This window comes from Carlito syrichta, unplaced genomic scaffold (genome assembly GCF_000164805.1).
Source record: "Carlito syrichta isolate Samal-C Ts95f unplaced genomic scaffold, Tarsius_syrichta-2.0.1 Scaffold301626, whole genome shotgun sequence".
Taxonomy (NCBI): domain Eukaryota; kingdom Metazoa; phylum Chordata; class Mammalia; order Primates; family Tarsiidae; genus Carlito; species Carlito syrichta.
In genome coordinates, this window is record NW_007245722.1 from 48,200 (window position 1) to 72,845 (window position 24,646).

General features: G+C 41.2%; 1 protein-coding gene across 1 annotated transcript in view; it reads right to left on the reverse strand.

Annotated features, from left to right (window-relative positions):
- Positions 1-988: 988 nt before the first annotated feature.
- The window catches only part of CHRNB3 (cholinergic receptor nicotinic beta 3 subunit), a 31,026-nt gene continuing 7,368 nt past the window's right edge, over positions 989-24,646 (reverse strand). Inside the window, exons 2-6 of the mRNA XM_008054991.1 lie at positions 22,492-22,643; positions 21,517-21,561; positions 5,755-5,864; positions 4,621-5,503; positions 989-1,242 (exon numbers count right to left, since the gene is read on the reverse strand). Of these exons, the coding sequence (XP_008053182.1) occupies positions 1,108-1,242; positions 4,621-5,503; positions 5,755-5,864; positions 21,517-21,561; positions 22,492-22,643 (1,325 nt within the window). The 3' untranslated portion in view covers positions 989-1,107. The remainder of the gene's footprint in view (positions 1,243-4,620; positions 5,504-5,754; positions 5,865-21,516; positions 21,562-22,491; positions 22,644-24,646) is intronic.

The window sequence follows — 24,646 nt, forward strand, 5'->3', positions numbered from 1 at the left end:
AGAAAACATCATCAGAGAGTGCTCAGTACCTTAATTGAGAGGAGAGCATGATGGGTATGAATGAATGTGCTGCTGGCAGTGGACGATTTTGTTTCTGTTGTAAGTTATTTTAGTATAACCTTAAAACAAATCACAACTCACAGTACATTCTGGTTTCATCTGTAAAATGCAGTGATTGTGCCACTGCATTCCAGCCTGGGTGATGAGTGAGACCCCAACTAAAAAAAATTGATTTTTATGAAATCAATGTTATCTCTTAACAGTCTGAGTCAAAGACTGTGAACTTGGAATGGCTATTTCTATTTTGTTGGGTTTAGTTGGTGCCTAAACAAATGAGTAGGCATCATTCTGGTGTTACAACAGACATTATCTGAATTTTCCTGGCTTATTTTGGATAGCATGGTTTCCCAGCACTGTAAGACCAACTCTTCATTTTAGCCCAGTTCTCCTGGTTCTCCTGGGATTCTTGACACAGACAAGGAGGGCTGTGGGCATATTGTGCTGGATCCTGCCCCCTTTCCAGGGCTTGCTCAGTCTGTGCTCAGTGCCCTGAGCTGTGAGATAATGGGTGCTGTGGTTTGAGTGTGTCCCCCATAGTTTATGTGTTGGAAACTTAATCTCCAATGCAATGCAACAGTGTTAAGATGTGAGGCCTTTAATGGATTAATGTTACTGCAGGTTACTGGGTTTGCTATAAAAGCAAGTTTGGCCTCTCTTGCTATCTCTGTAGCCATGCAATGACTTCCTTGATGTTAAGACTCAGCAAGAAGGCCCTTGCCAGAAGCCAGTCTCTTGCGCTTGGACTTCCCAACCTCCAGAACTGTAAGCCAAAAAAAAAAAAAAATCTCTGCTCACTTTAAAAAAAAACAAAAGTGAAAAGCCAACTGACTCTCAAGACAACCATAAATTAACTTGGGCAAATGCACATTTACCAGGGATTCCCCAATCAAGAGATGTTTCATTTCCATGAAGACTACACAGTCTGGTCTAGAACAAGCCAGTGCATTTGGATTCTATACACATGCTACCAGTTGGTAGTGGCAAGTTCCAAGTTGTGTGATTTTTGTCTCTATAGTATGTTTTTTAAATTGCTCTGGAGACTTGTTTCTAATGGTAACTGTGTAGCCACATCTTCAAAGCAGGCGTAAAAATGAGAACTGAGCCTGTAACTGACACGAACAGAAAGAGCCACAGGAAGATTCGGTCAAGAACTTGAGCTACAAATTTCCAGTCTTGTACCACCTGCAAAAGACAAAAAGGAAAGAAAGAAAAGGCTTTCATTCCAAATGCTGGGCAACTGTTCTGAATTCATTTCAAGGAATTTAAAAAGAGTAATATTGAGACTTATAGCACTTACATTGCATAACACACCTGACATGTCACCCACAGCACAGGCCCAGGTTCTTCCTGGGGACTTCACTGACAGTGCCCAAAGAAAACAGCTCATACATCAGGTATATAGGAATGCTTACATCAACATTGAAAAAGTAAAATAGCAACAGTAGTGTTGATACACTGTAAACATTACCAATCGGAATGGGAAAAGGCTTATTTTTACACAAATAAAAAGCTAGTATATCCTACAGGGATATAAGTATGACATAAATACTTTCTGATATGCATATGAAATAAATCACAAGTGTATAACTTAAAAATATCTGTGACCAGTTGTCACAGACTTTCTTTTCTTCTACTCCATGTGTGGGTCTGGCTGTTGCAGCTCCAGAAGGAAGGACACTGCCCAGGAAGAGAACTGACCAGGTGAAGACAGGAAGTCATCAGGGTAAGAGGAGACCAAGTCCCCAGTGTTAGGAAGGGGAGCCGGGGGAGCAGGTCATAGGTCCCAAAGGGCAAACCCAGAGCAGAAGCAGGCTGGCAGGCAAGTGACATCTGAAAGGGGGGAGTCCTCATTTTTTTAAAAATTTTTATTTTTTTGAGTTGGAGTCTCACTCTGTTGCCCAGGCTGGAGTGCAGTGGCATGCTCACAGCCACCGCAGCCTTGACCTGCTGGGCTCAGGTGATCCTTTCGCCTCAGCCTTCCAAGTAGCTGGAACCACAGGCACGTGCCACCATGCCCAGCTAATTTTTTGATTTATTGTAGCGACAAGGTCTCACCAAGTTGCCCGGGTTGGTCTCAAATCCCTGGGCTCAGGCAATCCTCTACCCTTGTCCTCCCAAAGTGCTGGTATTATAGGCTTGAGTCACTGCACCCAGCCTAAGTACTCATTTTTTAAAGAGAAAATAGATGTCTTGTTTCTATGTGGGGATTTTGTAGAAATGGAACAGGACAGGAGGCCTGTCCTGGGGGCAGGTAGATATGAAGTTGTTACTGGAACAGAACCTGAATGTATTTTGTACTTACAGAGGTCAGAAATAAAATTTTTGGGAAAAAACACAAGAAGATAGATCAAAATGTTAAACATGTTAAAAGGATTATTAATTATTTTAATCTTATTTAGACTACCTTGTATTTTTCAAATTTCCTATGCTGATCTTTTGTTACCCTTATAACTTTTGTTCTAAAAACTATCCAAATATTTGTTAGTATTTTTATCTATCTGTTTTGTTTTTAATTAATTTTATTTTACTTTAGAGTTAAGGAGTACATGTGAAGATTTGTTACGTAGGTATATTGTGTGGTGGTGAGGAATGGGCTTCTGATGAGTCTCCCCATATTAGCATTTGTAAAAGATGTGAAGAAACAAATAAGAAAACCTCCCAACCTAATAGCTGAATACGCATTCTTTTTTTTTTTGAGTTGGAGTCTCACTCTGTCACCTAGGCTGGAATGCAGTGGGACACTTGTAGTCACCCCAGCGTCAACCTGCTGGGCTCCGGCAATCCTTCCACCTCAGCCTTCCAAGTAGCCAGAACTACAGGCATGCACTACCACACCCGGCTAATTTTTGATTTATTGTAGAGACGAGGTCTCGCCAGGTTGCTGGGGCTGATCTTGAACCCACGGGCTCAGGCAATCCACTCGCCTTGGCCTCCCAAAGTGCTGGGATTATAGGCTGAGTCAATGAGCCTGGCCTGAATGTGATTTCTATGGCAGCAGTCATTTTTCTAGTCCTTAAAATATTTTTTAAGTGGATAAAAAATGTGACAAACCATTAGGAAGAAGGATATACAAAGCAGGATCTGTGAAGGCAAGATAAAATGTAGTAGGATGTTTCTGAAAAACAACAACAACAAAAACTCATAAGTTTGTTTATGGGAGCAGGCTCTTGGCACTAATTTTCACCAGTATGAGAGTAAAATAACTGAACCCTGTAAATTGGTGAAAATATGTAGCATGTTTTAAACAACTAACACATTTTACAGTGAATATTTGTATATCAAATAATATTTTTGGCCAGGTGCAGAGGCCCACACCTGTAATCCCAGCGCTTTGGGAGGCCAAGGCAGGAGGATCACTTGAGCCCAGGAGTTTGAGACCAGTCTGGGCAACATAGTGAGACCTTGTCTCTACAAAAAAAAATCAGTAAATTAGCCAGGCATGATACCATGTACCTGTAGTCCTAGTTATTTGGAGGTCAAGGCAGAAGGATTGCTTGAGCCCAGGAAGCCAAGGTTGCAGTGAGCCGTGAGTATGTCACTGCACTCCAGCCTGGGTGACAGAGTGAGAACCTGACTCAAAAAAAAATTTTTTTAGCCGGGCTTGGTAGCTCAGCCTATAATCCTGCGCCTTTGGGAGGCTGAGGTGAGTGGATGGCCTGAGTCCATGGGTTCGAGACCCACCTGGGCAGCGAGACCTCATCTCTACAATAAATCAAAAAATCAGCCGGGCGTGGTAGCGCACGCCTGTAATTCTGGCTACTCGGAAGGCTGAGGCGGAAGGATTGCCAGAGTCTTTTTTATTCCATTGGGAAATGACCATTTAGAATAAAGATAAAGATGAGAATTAACATTCATTGACTGCTTACATAATCATGACGCTGAGCCTATATGTACTAGGCACACTGTGCACATTTGGTATTTTATGTCTTTTATTCCTCACAGTAATCTTTTAAGGGTAGGTTTCAGAAAATGAAAGCTCAAGTTAAGCAATTTGTCTCAAGTCACACAGGAGTGCAATCTGAGCCCAGGACTGCCTTGAGTCTAAAATCCACACCCTTCCTTCATGTTTTTTGTTTTTGTTTTTAAATCTGTGAACTAAGTAGCCTCATCTTCTTTCCCCATCAAAGTATCTACTGTAACACTAAATTTTATATTAATTTTAAAATCAGATTCCTTATGGTCTTTTATTTCTAAATACTGTGGATGAATATATCTATAAATCCCATGAAAAATGAGAGGTAAATTACCAGAGACCAGGAAAACCAACTTAAAATCTATAACTGAATTATTTAAAACAGAATTGGAGCTAACTGTAAGAACTTGCGCTTAATCTATAGCTACTTTACTTTTGCTCATTATGTTTTTATAAACTATCTTGTAAAAATTCAAACTAAAATCCTTATTTTATGTCAGGACTTGTTTTAATAGAGTATGTGTAAAGCTACATCTAGTAACAAACATCACATTCTAAACCATGAGAGCATTTTGTTGTAATATGTCAAAAGGTGAGTCTCTGGCAGCTTTCAATGGCAGTGTTGTTATGCATATCAGTTTACTCACCTGGCTGATAAAATGCTCTTTCTTCACTTGCCTTGAGATGTATCTAATGGAATCAGCAGCCTTTTCCAAGAAAGCAATCAGAACCTTCTCTCCATCGCTGAAGTGTTTCTGTTTCTTTTTTTCTAGGACTTTACCTTTCGCTACTGGTGGACTCTCCTCTTGATCTAGGAAAGGGTAGCGCTCCACGTGGTCCTTCATGCAAAGCAATTTTGGAAGTTTTTGCAGAAAGAGCCTCTTCACCCAGGGGGCCATGGGATGGTAAGTAGAGGAAGACCTATGGTGGACGTTAATGACAAAAACCGTAACAATAATGGACAGGGTCACGAAAATCATGATGAACAGGAGGTACTCTCCAATGAGAGGAATGACTTTTGAAGAAGATGGGATGATCTCTTCAATCACCAAAAGGAAAACTGTCAAAGAGACCAGGACAGACGTTGATAATGAGAGTTTTTCTCCCTCATCAGAAGGCAAGTAGAACACAAGAACTGTCAGAAAAGACAGCCCTAGGCAGGGGATGATCAGAAAGAGAGTGTAAAACAAAGGCAGGCGTCTCAGAACGAAAGAATATGTGATAAACGGATATGAGTATAAGCCGTCTCTCCTGTTTCCCTTTATCCCCTTTGCGTTGAGTATTTCCCATTCTCCATTATCAAAGAAGTCTTTTCTGTCGACGTTTTCATTGATCAAGATGAGGTCAACCATGGTACCGTCATAAGTCCAGGATCCGAACTTCATGGAGCAGTTCTGTCGGTCAAACGGGAAAAATGTGACATCCATGGTGCAGGAGCTTTTATAACTAGCAGGAGGGGTCCAGATGACGGTGCCATTGGATTTCACTATGACCTTGGTCATAAGGGAGCCTTCGAAACGTCCATCTGCGCTGCAATCAAAGGAATTTCACTTTCACCATTAGTTGAGAACGTACTAGTTTGGTTTTTTGTTTTTGTTTTTCCTAGCATTGTACTACTTGCATTTCATTACCTTCCTACTGAAATGTCAAACAATCATTTAAAAATAAATAACTATTTTGTTACTTAAAGTAGAATATTTCTCTTAATTACTTTGCCGGAGTCAGACTTTTCTATTCCTAGTGTTTATTGGACCAATATAGTTTTCTTCTGTGACACTTACTTTTCAAAGAGAACTATGTCAGGAAGCCAGAGAGATTCGGATGGAACTTTAATTGAATGAATTCCACCATATTCATCAGGATTCCAGCGTAATTTGTGGTCTGTCCATTCCTGCATGAAATTAGGATGTTATAATTTCATTCTGAAAATTCAATGTTAGACTTTGGGTTACACTTCCGTTTATTTATCAATCCATTGTTTTTTCAAGAAAGGGAAATCTGTGCAGGTTAGGCCTCAGGACCCTGCCCAGGATTCATAATAGCTCCAGGAGTCAACCAGAGTCAACCTGGCCTCTGATCTCACTCTGGCCCACACACCTTACCTGTTCGGTTATTTCCAAAATTGCCATGTCTGCCTCACAAACAAGAGGCTTGGCAGCAAATGCCACTGATTCCTGATCTATCTTTTCAACCTATTTTCTCTTAAGAAAAAAAGAAAAGCAATGATGGATCTAATTCAGTTTATTCTATGAGGGTCCATCCAGTGATATTTTAATCTCAGGATAATGGGTACAAATGACTGTGAGCATCACTCAGAAGTCTTGGACAGACATCCACCTAGTATGTTGATATGAAACATTCATTATTCACTGACTATTCTTGATAACGTTATAACATACATCCATTAAAAAATACTTTCCAAAAATTTTGTTTTAAATTTAATCTGAATTTATTTTGCAAACTCTCAATTGTAATTTGAAATTGTGTTTCTAATATGGTCTGACTCCAGATGCATATGTCTTTTTCTTTATAAGGATGAAATCATTTAGCATGATATACAGGAGCTGATAAACCCAGAGAAATAAACCTATTAGTTGATTATGAAAGCCAAGAGGATGATGTGTGGGTGACCCAATTATAGCAGAAGTGGACTCTATTAAAAAGATTTTGGATCCAGTATCTTAGGAAATCTGATCTGAAAATGAAATTCTTCTATTCCACTGTCCCTTGTGTGGACAGTTGCATACTGACATAGGATAATGTTAAGTGACATTTCATAGTTAGAAGGGTATGCCCAGTGTAAAGCTTCCTGGAGCCCAGTAATGCCAACTTTATCATTAAAAAATCAGGAGTCAGCAGGTGGATGATTTCACTAGATGGTAAAATACTGAAATATGTATGATGCCTGGAAGATGACAGCACTCCTCACCACAGATGAAACATTGTTTATCCTAGACAATATCTTTGAGACTTGATCTTTGCAAAGCAAATTTTAAAAAACATGAGTCTTTAAAAGGCTAAAATTTTAAGTATAAAATATTTGCATTGCTATTTATGGGAAATCATACATATAAAGACTGACAATTTAAGAGCCCAGTCAAAGTATTTACCATGTTTCCTTGGTTCTCACAGGCTTCTCTCTCCTCCCCTCCTCCTCTGTACATTTTGAAGAGCAAGTGTAATTTCCTCTCCATGAATAATTTGTCTCCTGCTAAGGAGACTCTTACTATCACTGGCAGGTCTGAGTCTCAGAACTAACACATAGTAGCATTTCTGGTTTGTTTCACTTCCACTTTATTCACTTTTTAAAAAATTTACTTACAATAAAACTGACTCTATTTGTGTCCAGTTCTAAAAGCAAACAGTTGTATAATTACTACTGCCATTAAGATACCAAAAGGTTTTGTGCCCCCCAAATTTCCCTTGTGCTATCCCTTTGTAATCAGCCCCTCACACACTTCCAACCCCTCTTTGGCAATCCCTGTTTCGTTTTCTGTTCTTATATTTTTTTTCCAGCATGTCGTATAAATGGCATCATACAGCACATAACCTTTAGTACTGACTTCTTTACTTAGCAATGCATTTAGAGTCTTCTATGTTGTCATATCAGTAGTTTGCTCATTTTTGTATGGATGCACTATAGTTTATTCATTCACCTGTTAGGATATTTGGATTCTTTCACGTTTTTGATGATTACAAGGAAAGCCACTGTAAACATTGTGTACAGTTTTAGGGGGGTGAAAAAAGTTCTTATTCTTCTTGGGTAAACAGGTGTGGGATGGCTGGGTCATAGAGTAAACATATGTTTAACTTTATATGAAACTGCCAAACTGTTTTCCAGAGTGGATGAATCGTCTTACATTCTCACTGGCAATGCATGAATGTTCCAGCTGGTTTTCATCTTCTCCATCACTTGGTGTTGTTACATTTTGAATTTTAACTATATTATAATAGCTGTGAAGTAGCATCTCGTGGTTTTCAATATGCATTTTCTTAATGACTAATCATGCCTCTCTCTATTGTGCTTATTTACCATTCATATATCCTGTTTAGTGAAGTGTCTGTCAAAGCTTTTGCATATTTAAAAAATCAGGTTATTTGCTTTCTTTTTTTTTTTTTGAGTTGGAGTCTCTGTCACCCAGACTGGAGTGCAGTGACTGCTTCCGGCCACCGCAGCCTCGACCTGCTGGGCTCCGGCGATCCTTCTGCCTCAGCCTTCCAAGTAGCTGGAACTACAGGCATGCGCTACCACGCCCGGCTCATTTTTTTATTTATTGTAGAGATGAAGTCTCGCCAAGTTGCCCAGGCGGGTCTCGAACCCGCGGGTTCAGGCAATCCACTCACCTCAGCCTCCCAAAGGCGCAGGATTACAGGCTGAGCCACCGAGCCTGGCTTATTTGCTTTCTTAATGAGTTTTAGAGTTCTCTGTATATTCAGGATAAAGTCCTTTATCAAATATTTAATTTTCAAATATCCTTTCCCAGTCTTTTTTGTTTTTCTCTTAATAGTTTCTTCCACAAGACTAAGTTCTAAAAGTTCGTTTTATCAGTATATTTTATGGATTGTGTCATATCTAAGAAATCTTTGCCTAATTCAAGGTCACAAAGATTTTCTCATATGCTTTCTTCTAGAAATTCTGTGGTTTTAAATTTCACATTTTGGTCTAAGATCAATATTTTGGTTAATTTTGTATTAAGGTGCAAGTATGGGTTGAGGTTCACTTTCTTTTGCTTGTGGGTGTCCAGTTGTCCCACCACTTTGTAGTAAAGACTAAACACTCTCCACAGAATTGCCTTTGTACTTTTGTCAAAAATCAATGAACCACATATGTGCATGGGTCTGTCTCTGGGCTCTCTGTCCTGTTTCCTTCATCTGTGTGTCTGTCTTTTCTCCAGTATCACACTTCTTTACCACCATAGTTTCATGTTCAGTTTTTAAATCAGGGAATGTAAGTCCTCCAATTTATCATTTTTCAAAACTGTTCTGGCTATTTTTATTCTCTAGCATTTACATACACATTTTTATTTATTATTTTATTTTATTTTTGAGACAGGGTCTCACTGTCACCCAGGCTGGAGTGTAGTGGCACAATCACGGCTCACAACAGCCTTGACCTCCTGAGCTCAGGCGATCCTCCTGCATCAATGTCCCCAATAGCTGAGACTACAGGCACGTGCCACCACGCCTGGTTAATTTTTCTATTTTTTTGTTGCCCAGGCTGGTCTTGAACTCCTGGCCTCAAGCAATCCTCCTGCCTCAGCCTCCCAAAGTGTTGGGATTACAGATTGAGCCACTGCGCCTAGCTACATATAAACTTTTCAATCTGCTTGTTGTTATCTACAAACAATCCTGCTGATATTTTAATTGTGATTAATTTGAATATCAGTTTGGGGAGAACTGGCATCATAACATTGAGTCTTCCGACTCAGGAATATAATTTTTTTCACAGTTTATTTTGGTCTTTGATTTTTTAAAAAATGTTTTGTGGTTTTCACTATATAGACCTTGTACATATTTAGTTAGATTTATTCCTAAGTAGTTAATGGGTTTTTGGTGCTGTTGTAAATGGTACACTAATTAAAAAAATAATGTTCAATTGCTGATTGCTAGCATATAGATATACAATTGACTTTTGTATATTGACCTTGTATCCTGTGACCTTGCTCAGCCATTTAGTTTTAGGAGGTTTTTAAAGTGTGGCACAGTTGTAGGCCGAGTGTGGTGGCTCACACCTGTAATCCCAGCACTTTGGGAGGGTGAGGTAGGAGGATTGCTTGAACCCAGGAGTTAGAGACCAGCCTAGGTAACATAGCTAGCTACATAGACAGCTATGCCATTTGCAAATAGAGTTTTTTTCTTCCTTTCCAATCTGAATGACTTATTTTTTTTCTTGTCTTAATTCACTGGGTAGGACTTCAGTTCAGTGGACAGGAATAGTGAGAATAGATGTCCTTGCCTTGTTCTCGATCTTTGGGGGAAAGCATTCAGTTGTTCCTCATGAAGCATCATGTGAGATGTTTGGCTTTTTGTAAATGCCCTTTATTAGATTAAGGAAGCTTCCTTCTATTCCTAGTTTGCTGAGTTTTTTTGGTTTTTTTAAATCAATGGATCCTGAATGTTATCAAAGCTTTTCAGCATCTATTGAGTTTTTCTTCTTTAATCTTTTAATATGATGAATTACATTGACTGACTTTTTAAAATGTTGAACCCTCTTTGTATCCTTGTGATTAGCCTCTTGTAGTCATGACATACTTTGGTTTTATGCAATAATCTTTCATTTCATGAAAGAAAACAGGTAGACTGCTGCCTTATGGAGAATGAGGATGTCTTGGTAAGGAGAGCTGTTCTAATGCTTTTCCTGATCTTGTTTGAATTAAAATGAAAATACAGTGTGGTTTCCTTGAGAAAAGATGAAGGCTGTGAAATAGGTGGTAGGTAACCTTGTGCTTTTGCAGCTATTGAAACATTTTTTAAAATAACCTTTTAAACCGGGCTCGGTGGCTCAGCCTGTAATCCCGCGCCTTTGGGAGGCTGAGGTGAGTGGATTGCCTGAGCCCGCGGGTTCGAGACCCGCCTGGGCAGCGAGACCTCATCTCTACAATAAATCAAAAAATCAGCCGGGCATGGTAGCGCATGCCTGTAATTCCAGCTACTTGGAAGGCTGAGGCGGAAGGATCGCCGGAGCCCAGCAGGTCAAGGCTGCGGTGGCCGGGAGCGGCCACTGCACTCCAGTCTGGGCGACAGAGTGAGACTCCAACTCAAAAAAATAAAATAAAATAAAATAACCTTTTGTTTGTAGGATTGAAAATGCATTCTTATAATTCTCCAAATATCTGATACAAGTACGTGCTAATTAAGAGGAAAGCAACCCACATATTTCCCTGTTAGCATCTTGAATTTCTTTTTTTAAAAGCAGGATTTATTGAGAGGATAGAAAATCTCCCACAGTGGGAGGGGACCTGAAGGGGTTGCCCAAATTTTTTTTTACTTTCACTTTGGGGAGCAGTTTATGAAATTAATAAAACTGTGCCATCTTTTTAAAAAAGCATTTGTTTATTTATTTATTTATTTATTGAGTCAGGGTCTCATTCTGCCACCCAGGATGGAGTGTAGTTGCACAATCATAGTTCCTCACAGCCTCAAACTCCTGGGCTCAGGTGATCCTTCCACCTCAGCCTCCAGAGCAGCTGGGACTACAGGCACATGCTACCACATCCGACTAATTTTTTTATTAGTTGGAGAGCTCCTGGGCTCAAGCAATCCTCCTACCTCAGTCTCCTAAAGTGCTGGGATTATAGATGTGAACCACCATACTCAGCCTAAAATGTGCCATACTTTAAAAACATCATTTTTGTTACTAATAATGAAGATGCTAATAATAATGTTTAAAGTTACCTTTATTGATAATGATGATGTGCTGGTGACATGCCATGCATTGGTCTAAGTGCTTTCTATCTATTAATACTAAATTTCTCAACTACCTGTGGGCTCCCTATTATTCACGCTGTATTAGATGAGGCAACCGTGGCTTAGAGAGTTCAAGTCTTGTCCAGGGCCACACAGCTAGCCAGTGAGGGAAACAGGACTCTAGACTCTGCACATGGCTGGGTGGGTTGTATCATCCAATTACAGGGGTGCCATGCACACCACACTGGCCCTGTCGTAAGAGGCAGCTTTGTTGGATTAGAGCCGAGGACCGTCTAAACAGATCCAGCTCATTTCTCCCTCTCCCATGCTACGTTGCTATGTTGCAGTGGGAAAACATGTGGCCTAACATCCTTCATACCTTCACTGTCTTTGTGAGGCTTCTTGGGGCTCAACTTGCAGGTATTTTTGGGGCTGCTAGGAAGTCTTTCAGCCATGTCCTCAGGCTAGACAGTACCTTACTCTATCTGCCCTCTCTCAAAGAAAGAAGGCAAAAGCAACAAAACAAAAGGAAAGTTTGGCCTTAATAGTGAAATATCTGTGAAAAGTCAGGGGGGTTATACCAAAAAGCACATTAACTGTGCCCAAGTTCAGTGAAGAGGCACCTGGGAGAATTATGAAAGGAGATTACGCTGTGGTGATAGGAGCCTCAGTGGACCTTGCTTAGCCAAAGCAGTGAGAAAGGAGGGGCACATCAAGAGAGCTCCAAGGGAAGAGGAGAAGGGTGAATTAGGAAATGAGCTGGCCGTGTGCTGGCTGCTCCCTCAGCTCACCTGTCCCTCTCCCAGTAAGGGAACCCCAGGTTCCTTTTGGGGATCCCCCTCACTCTACTCTCAACCCACCAGCTCCCCTGTGCTCCAGAGTAGGCATGCCTCTCAGACCTGCCCCTGGTGACTTTCAGGGACAGCAGGCAACCAAGTCAGGTTTGATGGACAGCAGGAGACTTCCAGGAGCACTGGAAGAGAGGCAGGCATTCTTTCTGCTGAACGTCCCATAGTATGCATGGAGCTGGGGCTGATGTAGCCGCTCTGCCTCCACTAGAGGTTGGAGTCAACCCAGGGGACAGGAAGCCCAGAGACACCAGGGAGGACACCAGGCTCTGGCAATGTTGTGTGACCCCCTGGATTAAGCTGCACATCCAGCCAGCCTTGTCCCTTGGTTTTTCAGCTTGTGAAAGCCAATGAACTCTCTTTTTGCTAATGCTAGTTTGGGTTAGGATTTTTGTTGCTTGCAACCAAAATGTTTTTGGTAGACAATGGGAAGAGTCTGGGCAAGTGTGCAGCATCGCACGCTGCAGGCACACAGCCAGGAGCACCAGAGACAGATGCAGACCTGGGCAGGCCAGATGAGCTGTGCTCTCACTCTCTCACCCATCTCTAAAAATGGCGCAAGTAAGTACAGCTCATGAGCCTGGACTCAGCTCCTCTACCTGCAATGTAGAGATGACTGGACATGAAATCAACTGCTTCTTGGACTCAGTTTTCCCCTTCTACAGCCACAGCTGGTCTTTACCTACATCCAGCTCTACCCTGCAAAGAAGGGTGGAGGTTGACAAAGATTCTAGGCTGTTACCTTGTTGCAGATTGCAGCAAACAAATCCCAGTTTTACAGTTGCTTTAAAGGAACTGGGGCAAGCCCCAGGGGAGGCATTTCTAAGTCAGAAAGATTTATCTTGCTTACCTGATTGCCAGCAGCAGGACTAACAGCTGGGACCAGATAACACAGAGGTAGTGGTTTGTGTAGCTTGACGTTTTTGAGGTGCTCATTCACTCAACAAATATTCGAGGCATGTGTGAGCACTGAGCACAGCTGCCTGTTCTCCCTGCCTTGCCTGGGGCTGGCTCAGATCAAGAGCAAGTCAACTAGCAAATCTCATGATGTTGCTGTAAAGGACAGTTTTAGCCTGGGCAATACAGTGAGATCCTGTCTATGAAAAATTTAAAAATTAGCCAGGTGTGGTGGCAGACCTTTAGTCTCAGCTACTCAGAGGCTGAGGTGGGAGGATAACTTGAGTCCATTTTAAGGCTTGAGCCTTGAGTTAAAGTCTGCAGTGAGGCTAAGACCTCTGCACTGCACTCCAGCCTGGGTAATAGAGCAATATACTGTCTCTAAAAAGAAATAAAGGAGACCTTTTGGGTATAAGATAGAGAACAGCAAAGTAGACAGGGAAGGTATTTCCAAGGAGATGACATTTCAACTGAAACATATGGTATAGGAGTCAGGGAAGTGGGGATGGGGTAGAGAGTGGGACGGGCCAGGGAGAGACTGGCTGCAGATGGAACAGCCTATGGGAAGGGGCTGAGGCAGGAACTAATGAAAGAATGAGCAAGGGATGCATCTGAATCCTTGAGGAGGACATAAAGTGATCTGGGGGATTCAGGTTGTATTCCTGATTGCTAAAGAAAATGAGGCTGGGTGGGCAAGGTCAGTGCTACTGACTTTGGTGCCCCAAGAGAGAAAGCAACCTGGATCAGAGCTGAGTCCTAGGTTCCACACCAGGGCTGTCCTTCACTTGTACAACTTGGACAGGTGCCTGGTCTCTAGCTGTTGCCCTCCTCTGTGGGGCTGAAGGAGACTTCCTCACAGCTTCAGTGTCCTTCTGTCACCAGACCTGGGGAACCAGGAGTGCTCTCCTGAGATGCCCCTCCAGAGACTTACCCAGCTCTGACCAGGAAGCACTTTCACCAGAATGCTGGTGGAGCCCTATAGCACGACTGTGGTGTAGACGCAACCACGGATGTTTGCAAGTGGTGTCCTGCTATGGCATCAAAGCCCAGACCCTCTGTCTTGTTCTCTAAAGAGCTGTGAGATTTTCTGGTCACGTCCCTATTCTTTCTAAAGCCCTGGTGCCATCTGGAGATTAACCTCCCACCTCACCCTTCTTCAAGCGAGAGATTAGCAATCATATCCTGTGTTTGTGTAGTAAGTACTAGCCGAGACTCACAAAGCCCTTGACAAACATCAGCTGCACATCACAGCAGCCTCTGGCCTTAGAGCCGTGTTTTTGCAGGAAACAGAAGCACACAGGATATGTCAGAGCCAAATATCAAAGTTAATCTATGACTAAGAAAAAAATGGAAAAATGCTCCGAGTCTAGGTTTCTTCATTTGAAAAAGTGCAATTTCAAATCCATATCAAATAGATACATATTCCCTTAAAATTGTCTCTTTTTACATATATTACCTGAACTATCATACATAAATGTCTATTACCACAATCCAGAACCAAATTTCATTTAAACTTAAATCATAACTTTTTTTGTTTACTACAAATAAAGTCTTCAACATATTCTTACTTTAATACAAACACCAAATGATAAATAAAGAACAAATACTCCTTCCATGGCCTTGATTTGCAGCCTCTGGGATGTAAAACTCTTAAAGCCAAACTGATGGGGATTCATTTTTATCTTAAAACCAGCAGCATGACATATTATATTTCATATTCCAGTTAAAGCTATGCGTTATTAAGGCCAAAAAATGTGATTTGTCATTCAGGATAGAAAAAGTCACAGAGGTGACAACAGGAAGTGACACTTTTTGAGCTAGTCACATTCGTACACATTATCTTATTTAACTTCCTAACAACACCGTGAGCTAGGCATTGCCTCTATTTCATAGATGAAGAGACAGTATCAGAGAGGTGAAATGACTTGCCCAAGGTTAAATAGTAGGCCTTTTGACCCCTACTCAATTCTGATCCAGAGTCCACTTGAATAAGAAGTCCAAACTTGGCCTCCTTTGCTAAGGTCAGAGTGAAGCTGTAGAGAAGTAAGGAAAAAAGATGGCAAGTAGAGGTCTGAGCTGCATTCACAGATTTATAAGTGCCACTCCAGGTTGTGGATGATATTAGAGTTTTAGGGAGAGCACCCAGACCTTTAGGGCTAGCCTACTTTCCATGGCACATTTGTTTCTTATTTCTCCCCAAAACCAGCTCCAAGGATCTATCCAATGAGGACTTTACCTTACCATGTTTGCTGAACTTTTTGTTGACCTAAAACAGAAATCAACTGTTGGAAAAACACCATTAGTTTAAGTTCTTGGCCTTGGCAGATATTCGTGCAGTTTTATTTTCCTCAGGATCGTCATGGAGATAGGAGAGCAAACTGTGTCTCGGTTACAATGGAGCCCCGGTCACTGCGTATTTGCTGTCTTATTTTTATACTCAACAGCACCCAGCTCTGGGCCTCACACAGTACCCAGTGTGAAGTAGGTTCTTAGGAAATGCTTGTTGAGTTGAATAAATATGGCATTTGTTGTCATCGTGATTATTTGTATGGTAACATCTAGGCAAAGTGTCCAACCCTGTGTCATTAAAAACAGGCCAGTTTCATTTTCTGTTTTCCCCAAGGTGCTTGTGATGCAGTCTTTCTAACCTTGAACATGATGACACAGAATCTGAGGGGCCGGGGCATTGAGAATGTTCTCCTATAGTTTTAGTGAGTCAATGTTAATAATATCTTTATGGTTAACAGAGTTTTGATTACTCTCTGGAAGTACAAAGGAGAAAGACAAAAAAGTTTGCCAAGTAAAATCAATAAAGTAAGAATAGCTCCATGTAGAAGACTTTCTATGGATGTCATTAGACTTGTGCTTTATAAAGGTCTTTGGTTGAGATGACAGAAGAGGAATATCTAAATATACAGAGTAGAGCTACAGAAATAGAGGATGAGGCAGGAAAAGTGGGTGAAAAACACAAGCATCTCTACTGCGCATGCTACCATGAAACATACTTTTGTTCTAGTATGTAGAATTGCATTCTCCGTGTGGATCTGAATTAGCATTTTTTGTTATCTGGAAGGGAGATGAGGAAAAAGGAGGAAGTGGGCAATTTTGTTTCCCCTTTGACTGTGGGACACAGGGATGATTGGAAAGAGTTTCCAGTGGGTTTGCTTGGATGTGAGAGCCTTTGGACAGCCGTGTCATTGGGCCTTCTATTCAGTGGTTCACAATTTTTCCACCTTTGTAGTTTACAGGACTTTTGTTTGTCCGTAAGCCCCAAATTAAACATCTCCTCCCCTTGGAAGTTTCCCCTGACTTTTTCTCTGTCTCACTGTCATTTTTTATTGGCACATATCCTTATATTTACTTTCTTTGTGGTATTTATCATACTGCAGTAATGGTATTTTACATAACTAACACGATGTACTCTCCTTGAAGGTGGGGTTGTGTCTTACTTTTCTGAATGTCCAGGACCCAACAGAGTGCCCGGTGTATAGGATTTCCATACATCCTGCTGATTAAATGGAAGATGGAGTGAATCCCCTAAGAATCTTTCTAGACCACCTTCATGAGATATCCTAGATAGTGAGGAATCAAAGTCTTAGAAGGCCAGGATTAGGAAATAGACTACACAGGAAGAGTAATGACACCCCCTAGTCTTGGGCAAGGGAACAATTTCTCTCCATAAGCCAGACTTCACGTAATAGAGTGTGACCTTGGATAAGTCACTTCCACTCTCTGATCCTCAGTTCCTTATCAGCAAAGTTAGGATAATAATAGAATCTACCTTCTAGGGTGGCTATGAGAATTAAATGAGACCAATCCCATAACACACTCAGCACAGTGCCAGGCACTTAGTAAGTACTCAGTAAACCCTAGGTATTATTATTATAATTATTAGCTCCTCTTGAAATAAGCTATGTATAAAACACCAATGTGCATACACATAGTTTCATCTTGTTTTTTCCATTTCTTTTATCTTTTTAGCTTTAAAAAGCCAAAAAAAAAAGTATGAAAGTAACATCATGGTGAAGTTTAAAGGCCTCCTCCTCCAGAGAGCCTTCCCTGCCTGACACCCAATGCCAAAGAATTTACTTTTCTTTCTGCTCCCACATGGTTTGTGTCATAATATAGCACTCACTGACTAATACCCACTGTAACATTTCCCACTCAAAAATCAATCTACATGAATGGTTGTCATTTGATAATAATCTCTGTAGCTCTCTGGAAGGTGCAGCTTTGTTGCTCTTGCTTTGACTCCTCCTGTGATTTAGAAACAGGTCTTAGGATTTAGTGAAGAGGCTTACAAGGCACAAAAGGCCCTGCACAGGGGTTAGGAGACCCAGATTCCAGATGGATGAGTTTCTGACTCTTCTACCTCTGTAAATCGGGGGTAATGATAGCTCCTTTCCTAATTCAGGTGGATGAGATAATTAAATGAGATAAGAGATATGACAATTTTTGTAAATTAAATACAATTAAAGTCTATTATTTTCAATAGACACTGGAGACTCGGAAGGGTAGGGGATGGAAGGGAGATGGGCGATGAGAAATTACTTAATGGATACCACGTACATTATTCTGGTGATGGGTACACTAAAAGTCAAGACTTCATCACTATGCAATATATTCATGCAACAAAATTTCACTGTATCCCTTAAATTAGTACAAAAAATGTCTATTATTCTCATTGCTTTTATGAAATGGGAACTTAAGTCAGCAGGCTGACTTTTTCAAGTGCCAACTTGCTCTGCTCCAACGGATTTCTCTTGCTCAGTTTTGGACATTGCAGACGTTTAGGATTTAATTTAGTCTTGGCCTGATGGCATTTACAGGCTCCTGGGAGTCTGATGGCACACTTGGCTGGAAGTCGTTTCCAAAGCTATAGCGGAGGCCCGAGAAACCCGAGACTCCCACCCCTGCATGTCTAATGCTGTTCTCTTTGGCTGAAATGATTCCTCGTTTTAAAATCACAAGACAAGTGAAAAGCACCTGCTATCTCAATATTACGGTCAAGAGTCCCTGGTTCAGTATTTGTGGAAGAGATTAATAAGATCTTACTTGGCTAGGAGCGGTGGCTCAAGCCTGTAATCCCAGCACTTTGGGAGACCGAAGCGAAAGGATGGCCTGAACCCACGGGTTTGAGACCAGCCTGGTCAACTTGGTGAGACCTCGTCTCCACAATAAATGAAAAAATTAGCCAGGTACCAGTAGTTCCAGCTACTTGGAAGGCTGAGGTGGAAGGATTTCCTGAGCCCAGCAAGTTGACACTGGGGTGGCCTTGAGCATGCCACTGCACACTAGCCTGGGCGGCAGAGTGAGACTCTGACTCAAAAAACAAAACAAAACAAAACAAAACAAAAAAACCTTACTTAATCTTGAGCAGTTGGGGAAGGAGGAGTGTGTGAAGGAGGAAGGGCATTCGGGTTGGTTTTATTTTTATTAACTTCCTAGGCCTATTTATATTTAAAGAGGAAGGTAGAAATTGTTTTCTCCCCTGCAGACTCAAATACAGGACTTAATATTAGTCTTTATCAACTAAAAATGCTTCTAAATCCCACAGTCTTTGGATTGGAAAAGTGGGTTAAGTCACTGTGAAATGAGATATGTACACAGCAAGATGTGCTTACTTAAATTGTATTTTTATGTATACATTCCCAGCTTATTTTTCTCCTGGATATTTTTGTTTGCAAGTAAGACGACATGCAGATCCATTTTACCACTTGCTAACATATCTTCCAACTAAAGAAATCAGAGGAATAGAAAGTAGTTAAAATTATAATAATTCTCTAACTCTGATTAAAGTTTTTGGGTTGGGAAATATTTGATGACACAAAATAAAGTTTATGGAATCTTCTCAGAGTTTCTTTTGTGTTACTCAGAAACCATTAGCAGAAAGATATCCCATCAGTAATATTTTAAATCTATGAGCTGATTAGGCAACATCTTGACATTCACTAAAAAAAAAAAAATACTAACAAAGTAAAAACAAAAATAAGCAATTAAATGAAACTTCTCATTCACTATCAAGCAAGTATTAATATTTTCTCCATTACACAGCATACATGAAATTGGGTTTTGAACGGTAATTATTTACTGACAACTCTAGAACAAATCCCTCTGGATAGACTCCTATGGTTTTAGGAAATAGGCTCTTCCATGCTAAAAGCAAACTTCTAAGAGGAAAGCTGAGAAGACTCAAAATGCATTTTAGAGATGTCACAAAAACTCATATTCATTATATTGCTCTGGGCCTCACTTTGTTCTGAAATGAATGACCGGCAGCCCTCTGGTGTTCCCTCCTTTGTGCTTAGTCTTTCTCAGGAAGAACAAGAGGCACTATAAGTAGATTGATTCTACCCACAGAGGACAGAGTGACTAGGGAGAATTGGACATTACTGATTTTCTCATCTAGTTGTGGTACCCTGAATGGGAGAAAGATGCATCTTGGAGTATTTCTTTCTTTCTATTTTTCTTCAAGTAGCCCAGGAACCAGCGCCCTGGCTCCAAGTAGGAGAGCGGTCTTCCACCCTCTTACCTGACTCCAACTCCCTGGGGAAGTTTTGCTCTGGGAGCAATGACAGAACAGTTACTCCTGGGAGCTCCAGGACCATACTCCAATACTCACAAGAGCAAATAAAAAGAATACGCCCTTCTTAACAATTCCCAGACATCTCCCTGAGGAACACAATATGCCTTCTCAAATAACTATGCTTCAGATGGGAGCCTTTCTAAACAGAAAAGGATTCAAATGACTGGGTTGGCAGACACAATCCTTGGATTGAAATGACCTGTTTGATGCAAATAGTAAGTCAGATATCCTGTTGGTTCAATAGTACACTGTCTCCTTTAAGGCAGGGAATGTGATGAATGAGTGATGTGTAGACTTGAGGGTTCACAATTAAAGCGGAAGTAGGATGAAGTGAAAGAGCCTACAGATGACAATGAATGTAAACTTATTCTTCCTCAAGGGTAAGCAGTATGGTCACTGGTGATATGGAGATCCTAACAAGATTAACTGGTTAACTGGTTAGGACCAGTAACCAGATCGAGACCACTATGATCATATTCTGAACATGATATTAATGCTTAATACAAGAATTGTGAAGCGGCATCTGGTTCTTACATAGCCTTAAGGATTAATTTTAGCGATCCTCAAGGAACTAAACTTAGGGAATTTCTGAAATGTAGGCTGCAAAGACAGTCTACAGGAAAAGGTGGAGTGGGCTTTGTTTATGAGGGTGTCTGAAAACTAGAATTGAGCAGGATATCATGGTATGATTGGACAGTATTTGTCCTTCGTGCTTTGGCCATATCGTACAACGGAACTTTTACCAAAGATGTATGAAAGTGAAAGGCTAGTAAAAAAGTATTAAAGTAAAACTCTTGACAAATGTTTTACTTAAAGCAAATGAGAAACGGTTGTGTTGTAGGCTCCTGCTGGTTCAGGGGGATTTTTGATTTCAAGATACAGCTAAAGTATAAAGTTCTCAGTTTCACTTTAGTATGCTAAATATCTAGAGATATTTCTACTATCTCTAAAAACGAGGCTGATAAACACATCTAAGAACATTTTGGTTGCTTTTTAAAATTCCTAAAGCTCCACCATAAATGTAATCCTTAGTGTTTTAAATGATTACATTTTAAGGCACATAAACATTGGTTATCCAAATATCAATGCTAGTAACATGCTGAAACAAAACAAGCGCAAAGATAAAAATGCCTAAACTGGAGAAAACTTGAAATCCTCATGTTAATTCTTAAATGTAGCATTTCTACCTTGTGAAGACAGTTAGATTGGTAGGCAGTCTTTTTTGTGTGTCTTAAAATAGCTGGGGGCAGAGTTAAACATTTTTTAAAAATTGGAGTCATAGTTAAAATTTTGTGCATCAAGTGATTATTATTATTGAATGTTGCAGGTGAGATGTGGTTATTTTTAGTTTATTTGAAATATCTAGGAGGGGAGGGGGAAGCAAATATTTGAAATTTGGAAAGCCATAAATCTTTTAGTAAGAAATTGTAAATTGCACTTAAATTTTCTTGATGGATATAAAAACTTTATAATTAACATAGTTAAATTGAACAATAGCCATTGGTGATTATGAAGTAAGTAATTATAGCCTGCAGAGAAAGTTTTAATCTAAGAATTACAAAATAAGACCCTAAAATTTTTGTTTAATTGCATCAGTTTCTGTATTTATGTGAATTTATAAACTGCAGTAAGTTTTGAATGAGGTTAATCTTGTTTAATATAAGCAAATGAGTGTGTAGAATGTGATCTTCCCTAACTAAAAAGTACAATACTTGGAACTGTGTTCTTTATGGTTGTAGTGTTGGTGGAGCACTGATATGCAGAAAATAAAGGAATTACACAGAAGAAAAAATAAAAGAAATTACCTGTTTGAGCCACACATTGGTCGTCATCAGCTGATTCTTTTCATCCTAAGAAAATAACAATCGAAAAGATATTGTAAATTGAAATCAAAAGGAGTTGTGCCTTTTTTTTGGTTTTTTTAAATCAGAAAAACCTGCTTGAATTTTACTTCTGAGGTGTTCAAGTGCAAAGGATTCTCAGCGTAAGAACAGTTAAGTGACATACGATTCTAAAATAGCAGGCACATTTTGCTTAAAACAAAAGCAAGTAGCGGTTCATTGTGATGAAATTTATATAAAATTGCATAACCCAGAAGGCACTTTAAAGGTACAAAGCAGAAGGAAACTAGTTAAATTGGAGATAGGTTTTGCATGCCTTCTAGAAGGAATCCTGGGATACTGAGCTAGCTGGGGTGGGTGACTGTGTGTATGCTTGTGTGGTATGCAAGGAGTTTGAGCAATGTGGGAGGATTATTTGGGACTTTGGAAACCACAGAAGGATGGTTTTGTTGCATTTGGGGAGTTAAGTTTCTCTGGTTTCCCTGAAGAAAACAATCATGACAGATGCAAGCCCAACAGGAAAATTAGCAGACAATATTAAAGTGTGGGTAAGTTCAGGAAAGGTGATGGGTCGTCCAGGGAAAGCAGGGATGGCCCTTGCCCTGGGCTTATCATCACTGTCAATTAATTTCCTGCACACACCCTACCATCTCCGGGCTCAGCCTCTTTCTCAGCAGTCCTTTGTACCTCTCCTTGGGTGCTCAGCAAACCCGGCCAGGGCAGTGACTATCCTGACCATCTCCACCCTCCAGCAATAAAGGTCCCTCACTAACTAATATGTCATGCTCTGACAACTTCATATTCCCTCCTTTTCACTAGTTTCTCAGGCAGCTTTTCTCTCACAGTAAATCATTTCAAAAACTGAAATGTCAGACATAGGGAAGAGAAAAAAACTTTAGATTCACACAGGTTAAGGACTAAACACAAAGGATTACTCACCACATCTACGAGCTGGGATATTTTCAATCCAAAATATACTTTTATGGTGTCATTAGAATTCAACACAGGACGGACCCATTTTTGATAACCTTGGAATAAGTGCCTGAGGAGAGCATCTTCATTTTCGGCTATGGAACCAAATCCCGCAGTGGCTGTAAAAGAACCATGGAGAAACCTGAATTTGTGAGTGAGGCACGCTGTCTGGGTCAACATCCTGTGGTCTTGTCCTTCACCTGTTTCAAACAGCCTGGTCAGTAAGGAGGCTTAGCATGCAAGTATTCCCTTGAACCTGTTCTCCACATCCACCCGCCTTTCTCAAAACACATGCAGCTGAAAACAGAGTCTATATTTGACTCTCACAGGATTTTCCTTTCATGGGGTCAACACCCTGAAACCAAAAGGATCACCTGCAGCTGCCCCTCATACTCCACCTCAGAAAGGTCACCTCCTTGCAGACACAGGTCCTGCCCACAAGCTGTTCTGTTCTTTTCCTGCATGTCCCTTACCATAATCTGTCCATGTTTGTCATGTCTGTCTCCTCTTCGAGCTCTGGGATGCAGGCACAGCATCCATGGTATTTGATCATGTCTCCCCAGAACCTAGAACAAAGCCTGACCCATCTCAGGTATGTGTTTCACACACGTTGAGTGAACAACCAGTGAAGGGACCATGTCAGGGCCATCTTCCTAGAGTTAGTACATCATCCCTGGACACCAGCCCTGTGGCCTTCATGGTCCTCTCGAGTCTTCCTGAGGAAATCTTTCCTTTTGAAGTCCTTCCTTGGTCAGCAGCCAGGCTATAACAATCTTCCCAGTCATCTCTCCCTCCACACAGTGCATGAGAGTCTAAGAAACACCCTCATCTTAAGCTTTAACCCTCTAGTTGGGGAAAAGGCTTAGGGAAGCTGTACAGAGGTAAGCTTTGGGTTTTTTCAATGCTGTTATCAAATTTAAAACAAGGATACCCTTTACAAATAAATAAAGCCATAACTCCTTTTTGTGTATTCAACACCCTATTAATATCCAGTAGGAGCTCATTCTGTACCATGTGTTTGCCAAAGAAATAGTTTTTGTCCTCCTGAGAGACACACTTGCTGGGCAATGATCTTACACAAAAAAGAGCCCAGGATCCAAGGATTCCTCTCAGGGAAAAAAGTGAAACAGCACACCTCACTTGCATGCAGGAGGAGCCGTTCCAGGGCTTGCCACAGCCCCTCAGGTGGACAGAGGCATGGGAAGGTGGGCTGCATACAGGATGTGCTGACCTCTTTCCCCTCCACTCAGGATAGTGCATTAAGATGAAATGAATGACAGGGAGATGTGCAACCTTATGTCTGTGCTTATTTACTTTAAGTCGAGTGTTCTTCATCTGTAGTGCTCCAACTATAGCACTGAGAGCAGCATTAGAAGCAGGTTAACTGGGCAGCCGCCAGGGCATCTTTCTGGAAAAGGCCCTGAACCTTCCTGAAAGTGAAGCAGGGAGGCTGGAACTCCCCAAGGCTTCTGGGCAAGGCGCTCATCTGCTCAGGTGGAAATTTTTTTTTGGAAATTTTTGAGGTCATCCTTTATGCCTCTTTTCCTCCCACCCTAAATCTAGTCTTAATGTCCTTCAAGATATGCCCCACTCTAGTTATCTCTTGCCCCACTCTTGTCCCAGCCCCTGCACCACCCTGACCAGAATTCCTGCTCTCTCAGATTCCTAAGCTCCTTCCTGTCTCTGCTCTTGGCTTTCCACAGTCCGTTTTTCATGCAGCAGCTAGAATGATCTTCTACAAACAGAGAAGAGGATGTCGGCTCCCTGACAGACCCTCCAAATGGCTTCCCATCACCCTTAGGAAGAGACATCCTAAGTCCTAACTGTGGTCTCCCAGACCTCACCTGACCCTGCATGTGCCCCTGAGCCCCTGACCCCACTATCCCCTGTCTCCTCCTCCCCAGCCCTGGACCTCTGCTCCTCCTGAACAGGCCAGGATGCTCCTGCTTCAGGCTCCTGTCCTGGAGAGCTCCACAGCCATTCCTTCACTTTGTCTGGTCTTTGCTCAGAGGGCATTTCCTTGAAGAAGTCATTCCAGGTTACACTATTTAAAAACCCCTCCCATGCCGGGCTCGGTGGCTCAGCCTGTAATCTCGCGCCTTTGGGAGGCTGAGGTGAGTGG